The 21,183-nt window shown below is 33.0% G+C and overlaps 2 protein-coding genes across 3 annotated transcripts; both read left to right on the forward strand.

Annotated features, from left to right (window-relative positions):
- The first annotated feature begins 435 nt into the window (after nucleotides 1–435).
- Nucleotides 436–17,649, forward strand: LOC146912151 (uncharacterized). Of its 2 annotated transcripts, none has more exons than XM_085719499.1 (11): nucleotides 436–620; nucleotides 732–840; nucleotides 2,035–2,193; nucleotides 2,823–2,906; nucleotides 3,110–3,193; nucleotides 3,308–3,403; nucleotides 3,997–4,089; nucleotides 4,179–4,322; nucleotides 11,289–11,396; nucleotides 11,671–11,722; nucleotides 17,329–17,649. In XM_085719499.1, the coding sequence occupies exons 2-11, from the start codon at nucleotides 742–744 to the stop codon at nucleotides 17,361–17,363; spliced, it is 954 nt and encodes a 317-aa protein (XP_085575625.1). In that variant the 5' UTR covers nucleotides 436–620; nucleotides 732–741; the 3' UTR covers nucleotides 17,364–17,649. The 2 variants fall into 2 exon arrangements, with proteins under 2 accessions (XP_085575625.1, XP_085575624.1); XM_085719498.1 differs by having other exon boundaries at nucleotides 476–620; nucleotides 2,032–2,193.
- Nucleotides 17,650–19,478: 1,829 nt separating this feature from the next.
- LOC146912152 (uncharacterized) lies at nucleotides 19,479–20,716 on the forward strand. The gene is made up of 5 exons (XM_085719502.1): nucleotides 19,479–19,597; nucleotides 19,700–19,843; nucleotides 20,006–20,116; nucleotides 20,236–20,287; nucleotides 20,534–20,716. Exons 2-5 carry the CDS (start codon nucleotides 19,799–19,801, stop codon nucleotides 20,578–20,580), a joined length of 255 nt encoding a protein of 84 aa, XP_085575628.1. The 5' UTR covers nucleotides 19,479–19,597; nucleotides 19,700–19,798; the 3' UTR covers nucleotides 20,581–20,716.
- The last annotated feature ends 467 nt before the right edge of the window (nucleotides 20,717–21,183 follow it).

Genomic DNA, 21,183 nt, shown 5'->3' on the forward strand with positions numbered 1-21,183 from the left:
CACGTTCACTTAATTAAGGTGTCAACATATTATTTAATGCATGTATAATATAACTGTATGTTAAAACTGATCGTGTATATTAATTAAATTCTTTTTGAATTTAATTTATATACATTGTCATTTTATACAAATTTTACATATTTTTCTAAAGATGTATTGTCGCAACAATTTTTTTTTTGTAGTAGCCGAAGTTTGAACCACAAACCTTACATATATATTATTCATTGTCCCTACTAACTTAGTTAAGCTCACGAGGAGTGTTGTCGCAACAATTAACCAGATATGACAAACTATGTGTTTTGAACTTATATTAAATAACACCATAACGTATCGTTTCTAAAACTTTTGTACACTGTATAAATTAAATTCATTCTTTAAAAAAATAAATTAAACTCATTATTTTTTATTATACAAAAAAAAAAAAAAATCCAACATGAACATCCCAAAAAACACGACAACAACAGTTTACACAGTCACACTTCTGTCTTGTCTCTTTTCTTCTTCCACGCATCATCAACTACAAAAAAGTTCAAAACTTTCACTTTCCCTTTTCAAAATTCAAACTGATTCTCCTTTCCAATCATTAAAAAAGTGATTCTGCAACTGGGTTTGTCCAAAATGTAACTTACACTATTGAAAAATTCAATTTTTTAGCTAATTTATTTATTTATGTGAATTTTGTTGTCACTCTCATAACTAAGATCACACCCTTTATGCTTGTTTGCTTGCAGATTTTTTGCAATGGCTGATGAGAAAGATGCTTTCTATGTTGTAAAGAAAGGGAATGTTATTGGCATATACAAGTCTTTCACTGATATTCAACCTTTACTTTCATCTTCTGTATGTATCCTTATGCAAAGTTTTTGTCTTTGGAATTTTTCTGCATTTGGGTTTGTATGCTTTGTACGATGTTGTATCAGTAAATGTAGTTACTTCTTGTTATGTTCTTCTCCCAGCTTATGGATTTTTTTCTGTATTTAGGGCCCGTTTGGATTGGCTTATTTTTTAGCTTATGCAAATAAATAAGCTTTTATGTTAATTCATAAGTTCTTATTAACGAAAATTGTATCTTCATAAGCTGTTTTTTTCATAAACTACCTTGACAAACTTATGAATAATGCATTAAAGCTTATTTATTTGCATAAGCTGTTTTGCATAAGCTCAAAAACAAGCCAATCCAAACGGTCCCTTAGTTATGCATGATTTGTGATGTTGAACTACTAGAGCATGTTTGGTTTGTCTTATTTGAACTTGTGTAGTACTAGCATAAGCGGTGAGACTGTTTGAGAGTTTAAGGAAACAGCTTATGACATTACCATAAGCTGTTTTCAGCTTATTTCTTTAAGCTCTACATGTTAGCTTATGAAAACAGCTTATGGTTTATGTGAAAATAGTTTGACTTTATTTTATCTTTGATATAAAAATAGCTTATACATAAGCACTTCATTAAGATTTTTTTATTCAAACATGATCTATATAGAGGTCTTATTTGTAATGTTCTTCCTTCATGCTAAGTTTTTGTCTTTGGATTTTTTCTGTATTTTGGGTATGTATATTTTGTGATGTTGAACCACTAAATGGAGTTCATTTATAAAGGGCCTCTTTGGATGAAGAAATAAGCCCATCCACTAATATAATCATAAACCACTCATGAGACTGTTTGGGAGAGCTTATAGAAACATCTTATGACATGTCAATAAGCCGCCTTTAGCTTATGAAAAAAACATCTACAAAAACAACCTTGATGAAAACAATTTTGACTTTTTTGTATCTTTTAATACAGAAATAGCTTATACATAAGCACTTATTTTTTTTTTTTGAAGAAACATAAGCACTTATATGATAAGCGTTTATGCTATAAGCGCTTAATTAAACTGTTTATCCAAACTGGCCTAAATGGAGCTCCTTTATATTGAACTTATTGGGTTGGTTTTTACTATTTTTTCCTTCCTGAAAACAACCATGTCTTCTTTGTTGTTTTGGTTAAAATGGAAATGGGGTGTTCTCAGTTAAGTGTTTTCATTTTCCAAGCAGGTTTCTGGTGAAGCTGTAAGTGTTTTTAAAGGGTTTTCTTTACCTCAAGAAACTGAGGAGTATCTTGTCTCACATGGACTTAAGGGAGCCACTTACTCTATCAGTGCTGCTCATGTAAATGCGGGTAGTTTTGGAAGACTTGCTGTTTGTCCTTATCAGGTTTGAGACACTTTTTGTTCTTACTTTTGTTGCTCTCTTAAATTTGTCGTAAATTTTCCTCTTATATTGGATAAAGGCCTATGAAGCACTGCATGTCGTCACCGATAATCATTGGATGAAATAGGATAATTGAATGTAACCACATGTATAGGTGTCAGCCATCGGCATGTGCCGGACACTGAACACACCTTCAATGTGAAGTGTCGATTCTACATAGATAAAAGCCCTTGTTTTGTGTGTCCAAAGGCTTGATATTGTTAGCTTGAACATTATGCTGCAACTTATGTGTTTTCCTCAATGTTGTCAATTGCGAATCGCAAATGACAATAGTGGCTTGTTCAGATTCCATTATGCTACAGCGTTATAGCTGTAACTTGGCTACATTTTGTACTAATTTGCGTATCACAGAACAATAGTGGCTTGTTCAAATTCTGTTATTCTATGGCGCTATATCACTGCTGTTTGACAAGATTGATTTTCCTCCCTTATTATGTTGGATTGTATTGCATAGTGGTTCATCCATAACTATCATTATATCTGATAACTTCTTAAGCTTATGCCATTTGTGTCTCTGGCAAGTTTGTAATTGGAAACTTTTTAACTTAATGAAGAGATTAATGTTCTTTCAGGATCCATGTTCTTCAGGAGGAGGAACTGTTATGGCAAATTCCTCATTAAAGAGATCGCAAGATGCATTGCAAGCTGACACCAGTGTGAGTTATCAACTTTAAATATCCTCAACCAGGAATTATTACCTTTACATTACCAAAGACGTATCAGACATGTATCGGTGTCGGATACGTGTCGGACACCGATACTTTGGCATTTTTGAAGTATTGGGGCTTCCCATCATTATAGTGATTAATCTATTCTTATATTATATGGAGAAAAGTTTAAGAGATTAATTTTCTTTCAGGATCCATATTCTTACGGAGGAAGAACTAATATGGTGAATTCCTCATCGAAGAGCTTTCAAGGTGCCACACAACTTGATGCTAGTGTGAGTTGTAAACTTTGGAATATCCTCAACCATGAATTTTCACCGAATATTACCAAAGAAAGGCTCATTGCTTATTGCTTCGTCTGTTTTCGTTCTTTTCCTTTTTTTGTACAGAAGAGAGTTGGATCATCTTCATTTTCAACAAATTTGCAAAGGAATCATGCTATAGGTGGATTACAACTACAAGCAGACGTTTCTACTAATAGTTGTGTAAGCTCCTTTGTGTTTCGCATTGTTAATTACCATTGAGTAGTGATATTTGTACAACTCTTTGGAACAACTTTATTGACAACTTTGTTTTTCTTTCATTTGATTGGTCAAAAACAATAGAGAGAGAAAAAGGAAGAGAGAATAAAAACATGATGTGAGTATGAGAGAGAAAGTTGTCAAAAAGTTGTTAGAAAATGGTTGTACAAATATCATTTCTCATTACCATTTTATGGCTTTCGGATCTTTAATCTTGATTTGACCATGTTGATCGGAATTTTCTGGTTATGTTTTTTCCTGTCATTTAAAGTATGTATGTGGCACTAGGTTCAAGATTAAAACATTAAGTCACATGAATTCTGTAAGTGACCATAAGATTACGTCCAAGCTCCCTATTAATTGCCCGATTTTCTTCATTTGTAGGCACTCATTCACAAGTGGTTATTATAAATAAAAAGTTCTGTGAGTCATAAAATTGATTTCATCTCTTAAAGTTTTGGCAGCAATTCAACATTATTCTTGATCTTACCTAGATAGATATTTTACAAAATAACTCAATCTATAAGATAAATAATACAACAAAACATTTCTTGTAGCTTTCTTGTAGACTTGAGTTTGATGGTGCGTGCAAAGGAAATCCTGGACCAGCTGGTGCTGGAGCTATACTGCGTGCTGAAGATGGGAGCAAGGTGAATATTTTGTATTTGTACAAGTAATTAATCATTTTTGTGATATATATTCTCTGTGAAAAGCAGCTAACTGCCATGTCTCTTCTTAGGTCTATCGTTTGCGTGAAGGAGTTGGTGCTGCTACAAATAATGTTGCTGAATATCGAGGATTAATTTTAGGATTGAAACAAGCTCTCAAAAATGGATATAAGCACATCCGTGTTCAAGGAGACTCCCTGCTCGTGTGCAATCAGGTTTGTTATCTCTAAAGATACAAAGTATGCATCAATGTTGTTAAGTAGTGGTCCAATAGCGCTATAGCGTAATAGAATTTCAATAAATCACTATTGTTTCGCGATATGCTATTAATTACAAAATGTTGAATAAATCACTATTTTCTTTTATCTGCGATCGACAACACTAGTATGCATTATACCTAGTATTTTTCAAATCTCGCCCTCTCTTGATACCTATATTGGTCTATGTCACGACCCAAAAACAATCATCGTGACCGGCGCCCGAACTAGATCATTCTAGCCGGCAAGCCTATCAATCAAACTTGACAACTAAAATAAATAAATAAAAATTCAAATTTTCATACTAATTGTACAACTCAAAATAAAACATTCTAGACATCCAAATAGCTGCAGATACACCAATTGACACTAGAATATACATAAATAAAATAGTCAGTCATCAAGGACAAAACACCCCTACTAGAAATCATCTTTGATACCTAGCATGTGTGTTAAACTTGGCGTCGGATACGTTGAAATTATAAAATAAATAAATATTTTCTGAACAAATCATATAATAAATATAGTCATACTCATAACTTTAATCATAAACATAATACTAATCATAAACATATATCCCCATAACCATAATAATAATCATGTATATATCTCCAATATATCATACTCTCTTATAATTTATACTTTGATTTACTTATCTGGGTATGTCACTGATTCTTTTCTAATATCAACTAGTTTCGGCTAACTAAGCCGGAGTTCCATAACTAAATTTCCTCATTTCCAACTATTGGCAAAATTTAAATGAAATATTTTTTCGTAGCTAATTCATTCTACACATAACTTTCATGTTAATATGCGTATGCTATGTTAGTATTTATGTTGGAGGGTCCTTAGAATTTTTCCTTGGTTCCATAATTTTATTTTTTGTTCCCTTTCAAATATTATTCGAATAATTCTTGACTTAAAATTTTATATCATTAATTATACATTTCATTCGTTACTATGAGCCGTACCTCATAGGCTACATTATCTCTCGTTGTAGCAAACGGATTACTATGACCCGTACGTCATAGGCTACATTATCTCTCGTTGTAGCAAACGGTTTACTATGACCCGTACGTCATAGGCTACATTATCTCTCGTTGTAGCAAACGGTTTGCTATGACCCGTACGTCATAGGCTACATTATCTCTCGTTGTAGCAAACGGTTTACTATGACCCGTACGTCATAGGCTACATTATCTCTCGTTGTAGCAAACGGAGTTTTTCTCAATATTCTCATTTCTTTCTTTCTTTCTTTCTTTTTCTATGAGCATGTTACTCATAAGTTGCATTTCAAATTTTCTTTCAAATCTTCACTATAATAACATCAATTGTCTTGATATAATTTCCCTCAAACATTTATACTAGCATAAACATACTTATTAACATAAAAGAGATTTTATGATACACTAATAAGGATACCTAATTCAAAAATAATCATTCTACTATCTCACCCAACTCAACAACTTTACAACACTAACATGTTCAAGTACAATACATAAATGGTATAACCTAAATCAATCCATCAATTAACATTATCATTTTGCTATAATCCTACTTTCTATCACTAACACAAAAGTCTTAATTTCACAATCATGCAATTGAAAGGCAAGACATGGAAACTCAATATAATCATGTTAATTCACACTAAAGCATATACATTCTCTTTAATTAAAAATCATCCAAGAAACATGAAATTCATAGGATTAAATTATATCAAACACCTAGAGTGCATGTGAAACCTACTAAGCTCAAAAATCATTAAACATTCACTTCTGCACCTCTCCACTATGCGAGGCTTCATGCTCGCTCGGTGAACTAACACAATTGAACTCATATTCTGCACAAATTTTGTATCAGACTCCATACTTTAAAATTTTCTCCAGACCTCAATACTGAACCGAAATTAATAAAACTGGTACTAAAACGTCCGTAATTTCGCTACCTAACCATAGCATTAAAAATCACATGATTCCAGATTACAGAGAGAAAGTTATTACTGTTTTAGTGGAGTCCTGTCTCAAAACCCGTAACCAGATTCCAGCAGGATTTTTACAAACTTTAAATGCACTTTCCGAGTTCGTTTGTTGTCCAAATCATACAAAATTTATGTCCAAATCGAAGGGAATTGAATGTTGAATCTAAATCTCTAACAATTATTATCTTTCAGGCTACACAGCAAGATTTTCGACCCATAATTCACAACCAATCCCATAAAATTTTCTAACAATCTATCCATAAAAATTCAGTCATGGTTCAGCCATAATTAATTTCAACCCACCATTACATCATACATTAGAAACAGCACATAATTAATAATAATACCACCATTGTGAAAATTCAACTACTCAAATTGGAGGTCTAAAATCTAATGAACTCACCAATAAACAAAGTCTGAATTCTTTAAAGCTTCCAAAGTCCAAATCCAAGTTACCGCCTTCTACTCTATCTCCTCTTCTTGCTCAAAATACCAATCAAAACTAAACACCATGAATGTCATTCATAAGCTCCTTATACATCAAACAACTCACCACCATAACCACCACAACATATATTGCAATCTTATTGTTCATTCCATCATGGGTACTCTAAAAGCTAGCTTATTTGATGATTTCCATGAGATTGGGGTGAAAAATGAAACTTGGAGAATGAAGATGAAAGGGGGCGGTTGGCTTGAAGAGAGGGAGAAGATGAGTTTTGAAGTTTGATTCTTACTAACAACACCACAAGGAACCTATTTGTTGCTTAACTTTGATGATTTCATGAAAAAATGGAAGTTTGTGATGAAGAGGGTTTGGAGATGGTGATGGCCGATGGAATAGAGAGAAAGAATGGGAGGAAATTGTGAAAAATGATTTTGAGAGAGAAGTCAATAGAATTGTGTAGAATTCTTTAGATTTTTCTACTCTTATGGTATTAAAGGGAAGTTACCATTTTGCCCTTGGTTCAAAGAAACTTAGATAATTTGGAAAAATAACTGACACAGATAGATGACAAATGACAGTGTTGTTAAGCGGGATATTACCTTACCCGTAGTCCAGTGAAATAATATGATTTAGTCCGGAAAGTCTTATGCTTAATTACCATTTTGCCATTCTCTTAAAAATTCCAAATATAAAATAACTGATACTGAATTTTTTTTATTTTTTATTTTTTACATGCGGGGTATTACACTCTACCCCCCTTAAAGAAATTTCGTCCTCGAAATTTAGGGATTTACTTGCTAATAAGCTGTTTACACTGATTAATATAGGCTAACATAAGCACAAATAATTTCTCCATAATTTCAACTTTAGATTCCAACATACATCCATTACGAACTGATTCTTTCTAACTGACTAATTTAAACTGCATAGGTACCAGCCACCACGCTTCCGCTGCGCCACTCTGATTTATTTCTTCACACCTTAGATCATACTCCTTATACTGCGTCTTCTGATAAGGTTTCATTCATTCCTAAATTTCTTGCTTTTCTTGTATCAACATACGAAGTAACGTTCAATAATATTAAAGTACTCCGTCTTACCCATAACAATTTATATCCCTTCTTGAAAAAATTCATCTTCATAAATCACCAGACACTTGTGGCGTTGAATACTTCCTTAAAAGAATTCATTATAAACTTCACATCATGCCTTTCCTTCTTCGTACGCTTCATTCCTCCAAGGTCCTATTCAGCTCTCAGACATTTGTTCTAACTGTCATATACTAGTCTGAGTTGATCAGGCTCAGCCAGACATGACATTTGGAATAAATATCTGGAACTCAATAGTCACACTACATCTTATTAAATTCATTGACCCGAGGCACGATCTGAATCGACCTGCTCTGATACCTATATTGGTCTATGTCACGACCCAAAAACAATCATCGTGACCGGCGCCCGAACTAGATCATTCTAGCCGGCAAGCCTATCAATCAAACTTGACAACTAAAATAAATAAATAAAAATTCAAATTTTCATACTAATTGTACAACTCAAAATAAAATATTCTAGACATCCAAATAGCTGCAGATACACCAATTGACACTAGAATATACATAAATAAAATAGTCAGTCATCAAGGACAAAACACCCCTACTAGAAATCATCTTTGATACCTAGCATGTGTGTTAAACTTGGCGTCGGATACGTTGAAATTATAAAATAAATAAATATTTTCTGAACAAATCATATAATAAATATAGTCATACTCATAACTTTAATCATAAACATAATACTAATCATAAACATATATCCCCATAACCATAATAATAATCATGTATATATCTCCAATATATCATACTCTCTTATAATTTATACTTTGATTTACTTATCTGGGTATGTCACTGATTCTTTTCTAATATCAACTAGTTTCGGCTAACTAAGCCGGAGTTCCATAACTAAATTTCCTCATTTCCAACTATTGGCAAAATTTAAATGAAATATTTTTTCGTAGCTAATTCATTCTACACATAACTTTCATGTTAATATGCGTATGCTATGTTAGTATTTATGTTGGAGGGTCCTTAGAATTTTTCCTTGGTTCCATAATTTTATTTTTTGTTCCCTTTCAAATATTATTCGAATAATTCTTGACTTAAAATTTTATATCATTAATTATACATTTCATTCGTTACTATGAGCCGTACCTCATAGGCTACATTATCTCTCGTTGTAGCAAACGGATTACTATGACCCGTACGTCATAGGCTACATTATCTCTCGTTGTAGCAAACGGTTTACTATGACCCGTACGTCATAGGCTACATTATCTCTCGTTGTAGCAAACGGTTTGCTATGACCCGTACGTCATAGGCTACATTATCTCTCGTTGTAGCAAACGGTTTACTATGACCCGTACGTCATAGGCTACATTATCTCTCGTTGTAGCAAACGGAGTTTTTCTCAATATTCTCATTTCTTTCTTTCTTTCTTTCTTTTTCTATGAGCATGTTACTCATAAGTTGCATTTCAAATTTTCTTTCAAATCTTCACTATAATAACATCAATTGTCTTGATATAATTTCCCTCAAACATTTATACTAGCATAAACATACTTATTAACATAAAAGAGATTTTATGATACACTAATAAGGATACCTAATTCAAAAATAATCATTCTACTATCTCACCCAACTCAACAACTTTACAACACTAACATGTTCAAGTACAATACATAAATGGTATAACCTAAATCAATCCATCAATTAACATTATCATTTTGCTATAATCCTACTTTCTATCACTAACACAAAAGTCTTAATTTCACAATCATGCAATTGAAAGGCAAGACATGGAAACTCAATATAATCATGTTAATTCACACTAAAGCATATACATTCTCTTTAATTAAAAATCATCCAAGAAACATGAAATTCATAGGATTAAATTATATCAAACACCTAGAGTGCATGTGAAACCTACTAAGCTCAAAAATCATTAAACATTCACTTCTGCACCTCTCCACTATGCGAGGCTTCATGCTCGCTCGGTGAACTAACACAATTGAACTCATATTCTGCACAAATTTTGTATCAGACTCCATACTTTAAAATTTTCTCCAGACCTCAATACTGAACCGAAATTAATAAAACTGGTACTAAAACGTCCGTAATTTCGCTACCTAACCATAGCATTAAAAATCACATGATTCCAGATTACAGAGAGAAAGTTATTACTGTTTTAGTGGAGTCCTGTCTCAAAACCCGTAACCAGATTCCAGCAGGATTTTTACAAACTTTAAATGCACTTTCCGAGTTCGTTTGTTGTCCAAATCATACAAAATTTATGTCCAAATCGAAGGGAATTGAATGTTGAATCTAAATCTCTAACAATTATTATCTTTCAGGCTACACAGCAAGATTTTCGACCCATAATTCACAACCAATCCCATAAAATTTTCTAACAATCTATCCATAAAAATTCAGTCATGGTTCAGCCATAATTAATTTCAACCCACCATTACATCATACATTAGAAACAGCACATAATTAATAATAATACCACCATTGTGAAAATTCAACTACTCAAATTGGAGGTCTAAAATCTAATGAACTCACCAATAAACAAAGTCTGAATTCTTTAAAGCTTCCAAAGTCCAAATCCAAGTTACCGCCTTCTACTCTATCTCCTCTTCTTGCTCAAAATACCAATCAAAACTAAACACCATGAATGTCATTCATAAGCTCCTTATACATCAAACAACTCACCACCATAACCACCACAACATATATTGCAATCTTATTGTTCATTCCATCATGGGTACTCTAAAAGCTAGCTTATTTGATGATTTCCATGAGATTGGGGTGAAAAATGAAACTTGGAGAATGAAGATGAAAGGGGGCGGTTGGCTTGAAGAGAGGGAGAAGATGAGTTTTGAAGTTTGATTCTTACTAACAACACCACAAGGAACCTATTTGTTGCTTAACTTTGATGATTTCATGAAAAAATGGAAGTTTGTGATGAAGAGGGTTTGGAGATGGTGATGGCCGATGGAATAGAGAGAAAGAATGGGAGGAAATTGTGAAAAATGATTTTGAGAGAGAAGTCAATAGAATTTTGTAGAATTCTTTAGATTTTTCTACTCTTATGGTATTAAAGGGAAGTTACCATTTTGCCCTTGGTTCAAAGAAACTTAGATAATTTGGAAAAATAACTGACACAGATAGATGACAAATGACAGTGTTGTTAAGCGGGATATTACCTTACCCGTAGTCCAGTGAAATAATATGATTTAGTCCGGAAAGTCTTATGCTTAATTACCATTTTGCCATTCTCTTAAAAATTCCAAATATAAAATAACTGATACTGAATTTTTTTTATTTTTTATTTTTTACATGCGGGGTATTACAGTCTATATTTCACTAATATCTTTTATAACTTTTCAATTCTTATACTCTTTCTAATCATTTAACCATCATTTTTGTTTGCTTTTGTAACAGATTCAGGGTATATGGAAAGTAAAAAACGCGAATATGGGCGAATTATGCAATGAAGCCAAGGAGTTGATGAATAAGTTTCAGTCGTTCAAGATCAATCATGTTCTTAGGGTACACTCTTAGTCACTTGGTCATTATTTTGCTTACAAAATGTTTGATAAGTTTCCCTTTTCTCTTAAATGTTAGACGTTACATTGGCATTTGGCAATCTTGTATTTGTATAGTCATAATCACTAGCATCAATATACACTCCTAATTATATGAATAATTTCATGCAAACTATTTTTACCTTTTTGTTTTTAGATTAAAGCTTCCTCTTTTTTCTTTTGTCTTACTATTTGGAATCTGTTTATAAATAACATTTTTTTTTTTTTTAATGTTCAAGGAATATAACTCTGAAGCTGATGTTCAAGCGAACCGCGCGTTAAATCTCCAAGGTTAGATTTCAAGACTTTTCTGAGTTCCCTATCGGTTTCAGTTCTAATTTGCAACAAGCTTCACACCAAACTGTCATGATTTCCACAAAACAACATTGCTCCGTTCTCTATAGTCTCTAACACCTTTTTGCACCACTTAAATCTCCGAATTTACGTGCATATTAAACAATGCACTTTGAACATATACATTGCATCCTTAGAATGCAAACTTGCACTTTTTAATCAAAAGAATAACATTGCATCCTTAGAATGCAAACTTGCACTTTTTAATCAAAGGAATAAGCTGAAACTGCAGAACATGCTTTCAATATGTTAGGAAAGGTTAATTAATTAGAGTTATGAGATTTTGGTATGTCTCTATTTTCCATCTACATTTTGATTAATATTACTCAGTGATCATAATATCACTTAGTTTACAATTCCTTGCTGAGCAAGTTACAGCTGTTAGGGTTCTTATCATATATTGCATGCTTATGATAGGTTACCATGCACTTACAGTTTTATATATATACCAGTTGTAATGATCAATTCATTAATAACAAATCATTTTACTCTCATTTCTCTTCTTTCCTAATATGGTATCATGCGCCTCTTCTCCATAGGAGAAAGGTTGTTACGATCCAATAACGGTTTTGTAACCGTTTTTTCTCCGCTGCATTTTCTTCTCCGATCATCATTTTGATCGTTGATTCTTGTTTTCCACCGTGATTTTTGCTTCTTGTGGTTGTTTCAACCTTGTTACGCCGTTGATTTTCACAGTTGCACCAATTTCTTGCTTCTCTTCATCTTCTTCATACTCTGTTTTTCTGCAACTTAATTTCTTCTCTGAATTTCCATGGCGCCTCGTAATTCATCTCCTGATACTGAATCTGTTTACTTCGTTCATCCTAGTGAGAATCCTAATTCTCTTTCTATTACTCCTAAGCTCACTGGTTCTAATTACATTGCATGGAGCCGCACTGTTGAGCGCTCTTTAGGAACGAAGAACAAATTAGGTTTCATCAATGGTTCAATTCCAATTCCTGATGAAGATGATTTGAACCGTTCAGCTTGGGAACGTTGTAATCATCTGGTTCAATCTTGGCTCATCAATTCGGTGTCAGAATCTATTGCACCAACTATTGTGTTTTGTGACACTGCTCTTGAGGTATGGCTTGATCTGAAAGAAAGATTTTCCAAAATTGATCGTATTCGTATTGCAAATTTGCGTTCATCAATTAACAACTTGAAGCAAGGTTCTAAGAGTGTTTTAGAGTATTTCACTGAAATGAAATCTCTTTGGGAAGAGTTATCTTCACACAGACCAATCCCTAACTGTGTTTGTGTTCATCCCTGTCGTTGTGTTGCTTCAAGAACTGCTAAGTATCATAGAAATGAAGATCAAATAATGCAGTTTTTAACTGGTTTGAATGATCAGTTTTCTATGGTGAGAACTCAAGTTCTTCTTCTTGATCCTCTTCCTTCTTTGAACAAGGTTTACTCTTTGGTTGTTCAAGAAGAGAGTAATCATGCTTCTCTCACTTCATTAAGTGTTTCTGAAGATTCCTCTGTTCAAATTAATGCTTCTGAATCAAGGAAACCTCAAGGGCGTGGTAAAGGTTCCTATGGTAATAAACCAACTAGGTTTTGTACTTTCTGCAACCGTACAAATCATACTGTGGATTTTTGTTACATGAAGCATGGTTACCCCAATGTTAACAATAGATCCATGCCTCGTGCCAATGCAAATGCTGCTTGTCAAGAAGATGTGGAAACTGGTACTTCATCTTCTCCTAGTTCAGGTGCTTCTGCAAGTTCTTCATCTGCTGGTTTCTCTCAAGAGCAGCTTGCTCAGCTTGTATCCATGCTACAACAATCAAATTTAGTTGTTTCAGCATCTCCTCCTTCACAAGCTACTTCAAATCATGTCACTTCCACCAGCATTGCAACACCTGATGCTTCTGCAGGTATATCTGCTTCTGTTTCTTCTTCCACAAGTAAACCTTCCTTTTGGCTCATTGACTCAGGTGCAAATGAGCATATTTGTTGTGATCTTTCATATTTCAGTTCATTTTATAGAATCAAACCTATGTATGTCTCTTTACCTAATGGTAATTTGGTATTAGCTTATCATGCTGGTACTGTCTCTTTCAATTCCAAGTTTACCTTGCATCATGTTCTTTATTCACCTCATTTTAAACTCAATCTCATTTCTGTAGCCAAAGTATGTGAATCATTGTCTTGTTTCTTTCAATTTCATCTTGACAAATGTATCATACAGGACACACAGTCTTTGAAGATGATTGGTTTGGCTAAACAAGTGGATGGCTTGTACAAGTTTTACCCTACATGCAAGGCTTCAAATATTGAGTCACCTTCTGTTTCTAGTGCTTCTTGCAATGTTATTTTACCTTTCAGTTGTAATAAAAATGATCATTTTGTACCCAATGATGCCTTATGGCACTTTAGACTTGGTCATTTGTCTAATCAAAGACTTTCCAAAATGTCTCTTTTGTATCCTGATATTACTTTCAATAATAAAGATACTTGTGATCTTTGTCACTTTGCCAAGCATAAGCATTTACCTTTTATCTCTAGTTCTTCATATGCTTCTACCAATTTTGAGCTTATACATATGGACATTTGGGGTCCTTTATCTGTCACTTCTGTGCATGGACATAGGTACTTTCTTACCATTTTAGATGACCATAGCAGATTCCTTTGGGTTATTCTTCTTAAAACCAAATCTGAAGTATCTAGTCATGTCCAGAACTTCATTCTCATGATCAAAAATCATTTTCATACAACCCCCAAGTTCATAAGATCTGATAATGGTCCTGAATTCAATTTACCTTCATTTTATGCATCTCATGGTATTATTCATCAAAAATCTTGTGTTGAAACTCCACAACAAAATGGTAGGGTTGAAAGAAAACATCAACATATTTTAAATGTTGGAAGAGCCTTATTGTATCAATCCAAACTTCCACCCTCTTTTTGGTCTTATGCTATTCATCATGCAGTTTTCCTTATTAATAGAGTTCCTACACCTATATTACAAAATTACTCACCTTATTTCATGCTTCATCATAAACTTCCTAACATTTCTTTGTTTAAAGTTTTTGGATGCCTTTGTTATGCTTCCACCTTACAATCTCATAGAACAAAGTTACAGCCTAGAGCTAGAAAATCCATTTTCTTGGGTTACAAGACAGGTTATAAAGGTTTCACATTATATGATCTCCATTCCAGAGAAATTTTTGTTTCTAGGCATGTGACTTTCCATGAAAATCATATCCCTTATCCTCATTCACCCTCTTCTACTTCACCTGATTGGGAGTATTTCTCTCATCATTCTCCTTCTCCTTCTATTGATACTTCTCCTTCACAACCTCCCATTTTTGATGACATTGTTTCTCCACCTACTACTACTTCTTCTTCACAGCCTTCTCCCATTGTTGAATCTGTCCCTTCCTCTTCAACTGTTGTTCCCTTTGTTCCCAGACATTCTACCAGAAATATTACTACTCCTTCTTATTTGCAAGATTATGTTTGCAATAACATTCATGCATCCACATATCCCATTTCACATTATGTTTCTCACCACATGTTATCTAACACTCATTCTTCTTTTGTTATGTCCCTTCACTCTCAATCTGAGCCCACATCATATGCCGAGGCAAGTAAATTTGATTGTTGGAAGAATGCTATGCAAACTGAACTTCAAGCTCTTGAGAAAACTGGTACTTGGAAGCTTGTGGATTTACCTCCCAATGTCAAGCCTATTGGTTGCAGATGGATATATAAAATCAAGTTTCATGCTGATGGTTCAATTGAGAGATACAAAGCTAGGCTTGTGGCCAAAGGATACAATCAGATTGAAGGCTTGGATTACTTTGACACATATTCTCCAGTTGCCAAGCTTACAACTGTGAGATTGGTCATTGCTTTATCTTCAATTCATAGCTGGCACATTCATCAGCTTGATGTTAATAATGCCTTTCTTCATGGTGAACTTCAAGAAGATGTATACATGATAGTTCCACCTGGCATTAAGACTGATAAACCAAACCAAGTTTGTAAATTGCAGAAGTCCTTGTATGGTTTGAAACAGGCCAGTAGGAAGTGGTATGAAAGATTAACTTCCACTCTCATGCAACATGATTACATTCAGGCAGCCTCTGATCATTCCTTGTTTGTGAAGAAAACATCATCCTCATTTACTATTCTTTTAGTTTATGTGGATGACATCATCCTTGCAGGCAATTCTCTTCAGGAATTCACTCACATCAAATGTGTTTTGGATTCATTGTTTAAAATCAAGGATTTGGGCCAGTTAAAATACTTCTTAGGCATTGAAGTTGCACATTCCAAATCAGGTATTTCTCTATGTCAGAGAAAATATTGCTTGGACTTACTTGATGATTCAGGTACTATAGGTTCCAAACCTGTATCCACTCCTTCAGATTCATCAGTTAAGCTTCATCATGATTCTGGCCCTCTCTATGATGATATTCCTGCATATAGGAGATTAGTAGGTAGACTGCTATATCTCAACACTACCAGGCCAGACATTACTTTCATCACCCAGCAACTGAGTCAATTTCTCTCTAAACCAACTCAAGTTCATCACCATGCAGCTCTCAGAGTCTTAAAGTACCTCAAGGGTTGTCCAGGCAATGGTTTGTTCTTTCCCAGAAACACTTCTCTTACCCTCCAAGGATTTTCAAATGCAGATTGGGCTGGCTGTCTTGACACTAGAAAATCAATTTCTGGTCAGTGTTTCTTTTTAGGAAGCTCTCTCATTTCATGGAGGACAAAGAAGCAGATCACTGTATCCAGATCTTCTTCTGAGGCTGAATATAGAGCTCTTGCATCTGCTACTTGTGAGCTTCAGTGGATTCTGTATCTTCTCAGAGATTTGCATGTCTCTTGTACCAAGCTTCCTGTGCTTTATTGTGACAATCAGAGTGCCATTAACATTGCCTCTAACCCTGTGTTTCATGAGCGCACAAAACATTTAGAAATTGATTGCCATTTGATCAGAGAGAAGCTGCATTCTGGCATACTTAAGCTGCTACCAGTTTCTTCACAAGACCAAGTAGCTGATTTCTTTACAAAAGCTTTACTTCCAAAGACATTTCATGCCTTATTATCCAAGTTGGGCTTGATTAACATCTATCAACCTCCAACTTGTGGGGGGATATTACTCAGTGATCATAATATCACTTAGTTTACAATTCCTTGCTGAGCAAGTTACAGCTGTTAGGGTTCTTATCATATATTGCATGCTTATGATAGGTTACCATGCACTTACAGTTTTATATATATACCAGTTGTAATGATCAATTCATTAATAACAAATCATTTTACTCTCATTTCTCTTCTTTCCTAATAATTAAGATATTTCTCGAGTAAATTTAAACCTAAATAAGACTTCGCGTTCGTATCTTATATACAAGACATGACTTATCTCAGTTAAATTTTTTCAATATCTAAACTAGTTTGACAATTCAAAAAGAAATTTGCTCTATGATGGTATACATTATTTTTCCTTAGATTTTTTTATTTTCATATCTTCATTTGGAAAGGGAACATAAGTTTTAAGTGATTTTGAACTTTTGCAGCTGGTCAGGTTGAAGAAGATTGTGAGATAAAATAATGTTCAACTAGCAGCATACATGGCTTATGCCTTTGTCTTCAGCTAGTGAAAATTGTGGAGATTTTAGCTGTAACAAAGGTTCCAATTAAATTTCTAACTATATATCTTATGTGACAATTTTTTTTGGAGTGAAATCTTCTGTGTCATTTCTTGTATAGTTTGTGCCTATTTAAATGTTGTTAACTTTGGAACTAGAAAAGTGCTTTTAATGTTTGGATTGGTATTGCTTAGCTTAATGCAAGGCCTTATTGTAAGTATTTAATCATATGGTTGTGAAGGTTTATAATTTTACTTTTTCTTATGCTTTTCAAGGTTTCTTAAAATATTAATTATTTAGCAATATCATTCGGGAAAACCCGAGTTCTATTCTTAGTGGAACGATTTCTTGCCATACTTAACTTACCCCGCGGCCGAACTTCTGATTGTTAGTGCCCCTTTCCCTAGTAACCGGAGGGTTAACACCAATAATAATTTTTTTAAGGACCAAAAATAAAATTATTTACCAATATATTTGTAAATCATATTTGGAAATAATATCATATGTAATAATTTTGCGAGTAACTCTGTTCCTTCTATTACTCTTGTGATATTTGATTTCAAATAAATTGGAAGTTTATGAATTCCATAAAAATAGCTGTAAATATTGAATGTTTTTCTTACATACTCTTTAAGAAACTATATGAAATCACTATTTTTGGTAATGTGTTACACATACAATTTTTTTTTGAAATAATGTGTTACACATACAATTATAATTCGAATTTTGCCACTTCATGCGTGAATTTCGTCATTAAATTCTTTAGAACAAACAAAAAAAAAAAAGAGAAGAAAAAGTAACACATAAAATTTTATTCTTTTTTTTTCTCTGAGAGGATATATTTTTATTCATCTTTTTTGACACAAATATTTTTTTTTTTTTTTGAAGGACAAATATTTTTATTTATGTTATTTTAGTAAAGAGACTAAAAAATAAATATCGTGAAAATTGAGGAAGAAAATGTGGAAACAAAATTAATATTTAACAAATCAGATTCTGCTATTATAAACAGCCAATCAAATATTTTGTTATAACTATCATACTATCATACGTCTATATATAGAAGTGTGACTCAATTGAAAGATACAAAAATATTAGAGCAAGAATTGGGGCAAGAGTAAAAAGAAAGTGAAACAAGAGAAAGATCACGATGCGGGGAAACCAAGTAAGTGACTCATCTTCTTCATATATGATATGTTTTTCCATGGAGTTAAGAACATAACAAGAGTATGATCAAAATATGTGTCGATATTAGTTTGCCTGGACTATGAAAATAAGATTATCTTCTTTATATAGAACCTATAAAAAAGTTAAGGGTTATGAAGCACGAACACCCTTTAGATTAGGCGTGTTTTGATGTCGGACATGTGTCGTGTCGGACACCGACACGACACCACCGACACATATAATAACACTGAATTATGTGATTTTTTCAAATTATTAGCGGTATCGACGTGTCAGCGTCCGTGTCATGTCAGGTGTCTCTATCCGTGCTTCATAGGTTAAAGGCTTTCTTAAAAGCTTTAGATCAAATAATAAAAAAAAAGTTTGATATCTAATTTTTTGCACACACTCGCAATTTTAAATTTATTTTTTTGTAAAGAAGTTTATTATGTTGAGTTGTAGTAGTAATCTGTAACAAACCTTTCACTGCGGTATCTTCTACCTCCATTTATTAATTGACAAGTCTCTTCTAAATAAAGAATTGAAGCAAAAATATTAATTTCCTTTTTACTTGAAAATTTGGTAATTGAAAAAAATATTGTATGCGGGTTCACAATTTTTTTTTTTATAGATACACGAAACGATAACAGTCATTAAAAAATCCACACGTACAAAAGGAGAATACAGTTGGAACTCCGACTCCGATTACTACGTTAGGTTTAGTAATTTTGATATGAAAACCCAATCATTTATTTCTAATTCTAAAATAAATAAATTAATAAGATTTATTTTTGTAATAATTTTTTTTTTATTTGTTTACTTCTGTCTTCTCATATACGTAATAACTTATTATACAAAATTATTATACCTAAATTGGAAACTATAAAGTTTTGACAATCATATGTTATGTTAACTCCAAAATTTTAAATTTTATTTGCAGAGTTCGTGTATCCTTCAATTTGATGGTGCATCTAGTGAAAATCCTGGACCAGCTGGTGCAGGAGTTGTATTGTTTGTTGAAAATGGGAATCTGGTATCAAATTCATGCAACAATTCAATTCAATTCAATTATATGTTATATTAGTATTATTTATTTATAAAATGTAGCTAACTCTTACGTTTCTTTTCTTCATAGCTATATCAATTCCTCGAAGGACTGGGCTATCAAACGAATAATGTCGCTGAGTATCGCGCTTTGATCTTAGGATTGAATCAAGCAATCCAGAAAGGATATATGAACATCATTGTGCAAGGAGATTCACAACTTGTTATCAATCAGGTTTGTTATATTATAAAGTATGCATTAGTATATTTAACATGTTTTTCCAATCTCTCACCTTTTGCATTTGAATGTTGATAAAAAAGAAAACATAATTCAATTGTTCCTAGAATGTTGCATGGTTATTTGATAATACTAAGTAATTATATGATTTTGCAACAGCTTCAGGGTTCCATGGAAATGAACAACCCACATTTAAAGAGCTTATGTGATGATGAGGCTTTACAACTTATCAATTGCTTTCACTCATTCAGCATCCAACACGTTCCTAAGGTATTTATTTAGTGATTTGGTGTGTGTGATATTTGCTAATCATTAGGTTCTTTATTATATGAATATTTACATGCAAAGATCACCAACACCATTTAACAAGTTTTTTCTTTATGTTTAAGGAATTTAACATTGAAGCTAATGCTCAAGCAAATCGGGCTTTCAATCTAAGAGGTTAGACCTCAAGACCTTAGTTTCCTATACATTTCAGTTGTTGAATTCTTTGATTTCCTATTATTGTAAAAAATATATCTTTAGTTTGTGTTTGATTTTCTATTTCCATAGATATATTTTCATTTAGATAATTTTTTTGAAAGAAATATTGTTAACAATTTGTTTGGTTTGCCTCAGAATTTATTTTTCATATTGGTATGTGATGGGGGGACATAAAATTTAATGGATCTTCATATATTTTTTTAGATGGTCAAGTTGAAGAAGATCGATCATATGTATTACTGATCAGCTGACAACATGCCACTTAAAAAACTATTGGCCACTATGTTCATGTGTTTACAATTTTATCAATTTGAACATGCCACACTTGTAGATACCCGCCATTTAAAAAATATTGTTGTGATGTTGGATACTATAGTTTTTTTTTAATGTGCATGCCATATTTTTATGTGCATGATTTTTAAGAGCCCTTATTAGCATTTTTCTTTTTAGAATTTAGTTACATAATTTATTTGTTTTATCTTCTAATTTTTTTTCATCTTATATGTGTATACTTAAACATTTTTTTATGTTTGTAATCAACTAAGTATTTCTTTTGACTTAGGGAACCTCTCTTTGAGGTATTTTTCTACTAAATAAATAGTGCTTGGACACACTTAAAGAGATTTGTCCCAAAAATATTAAATCACTTTTTTTTTAATCATTTTCTTTATCATTCTTCTACTAGTATGAAATTGTTTGAAGGAAACACCACGCCAAAACTTGATTGAATTTTGCTCTCCACCCAGCACGTTTTGCTCGCACCCTGCAGCCATGCCAATTTTGCCCTTGCGCAAGTTAACATGCGCTACGCAAGTTAACTCACGCTGCGTAAGTTAACTCACGCAGTGTTCCTG

The sequence above is a fragment of the Medicago sativa genome, chromosome 6, assembly GCF_051527215.1.
Source record: "Medicago sativa cultivar Bolivia chromosome 6, Bolivia_mono, whole genome shotgun sequence".
Lineage (NCBI taxonomy): Eukaryota > Viridiplantae > Streptophyta > Magnoliopsida > Fabales > Fabaceae > Medicago > Medicago sativa.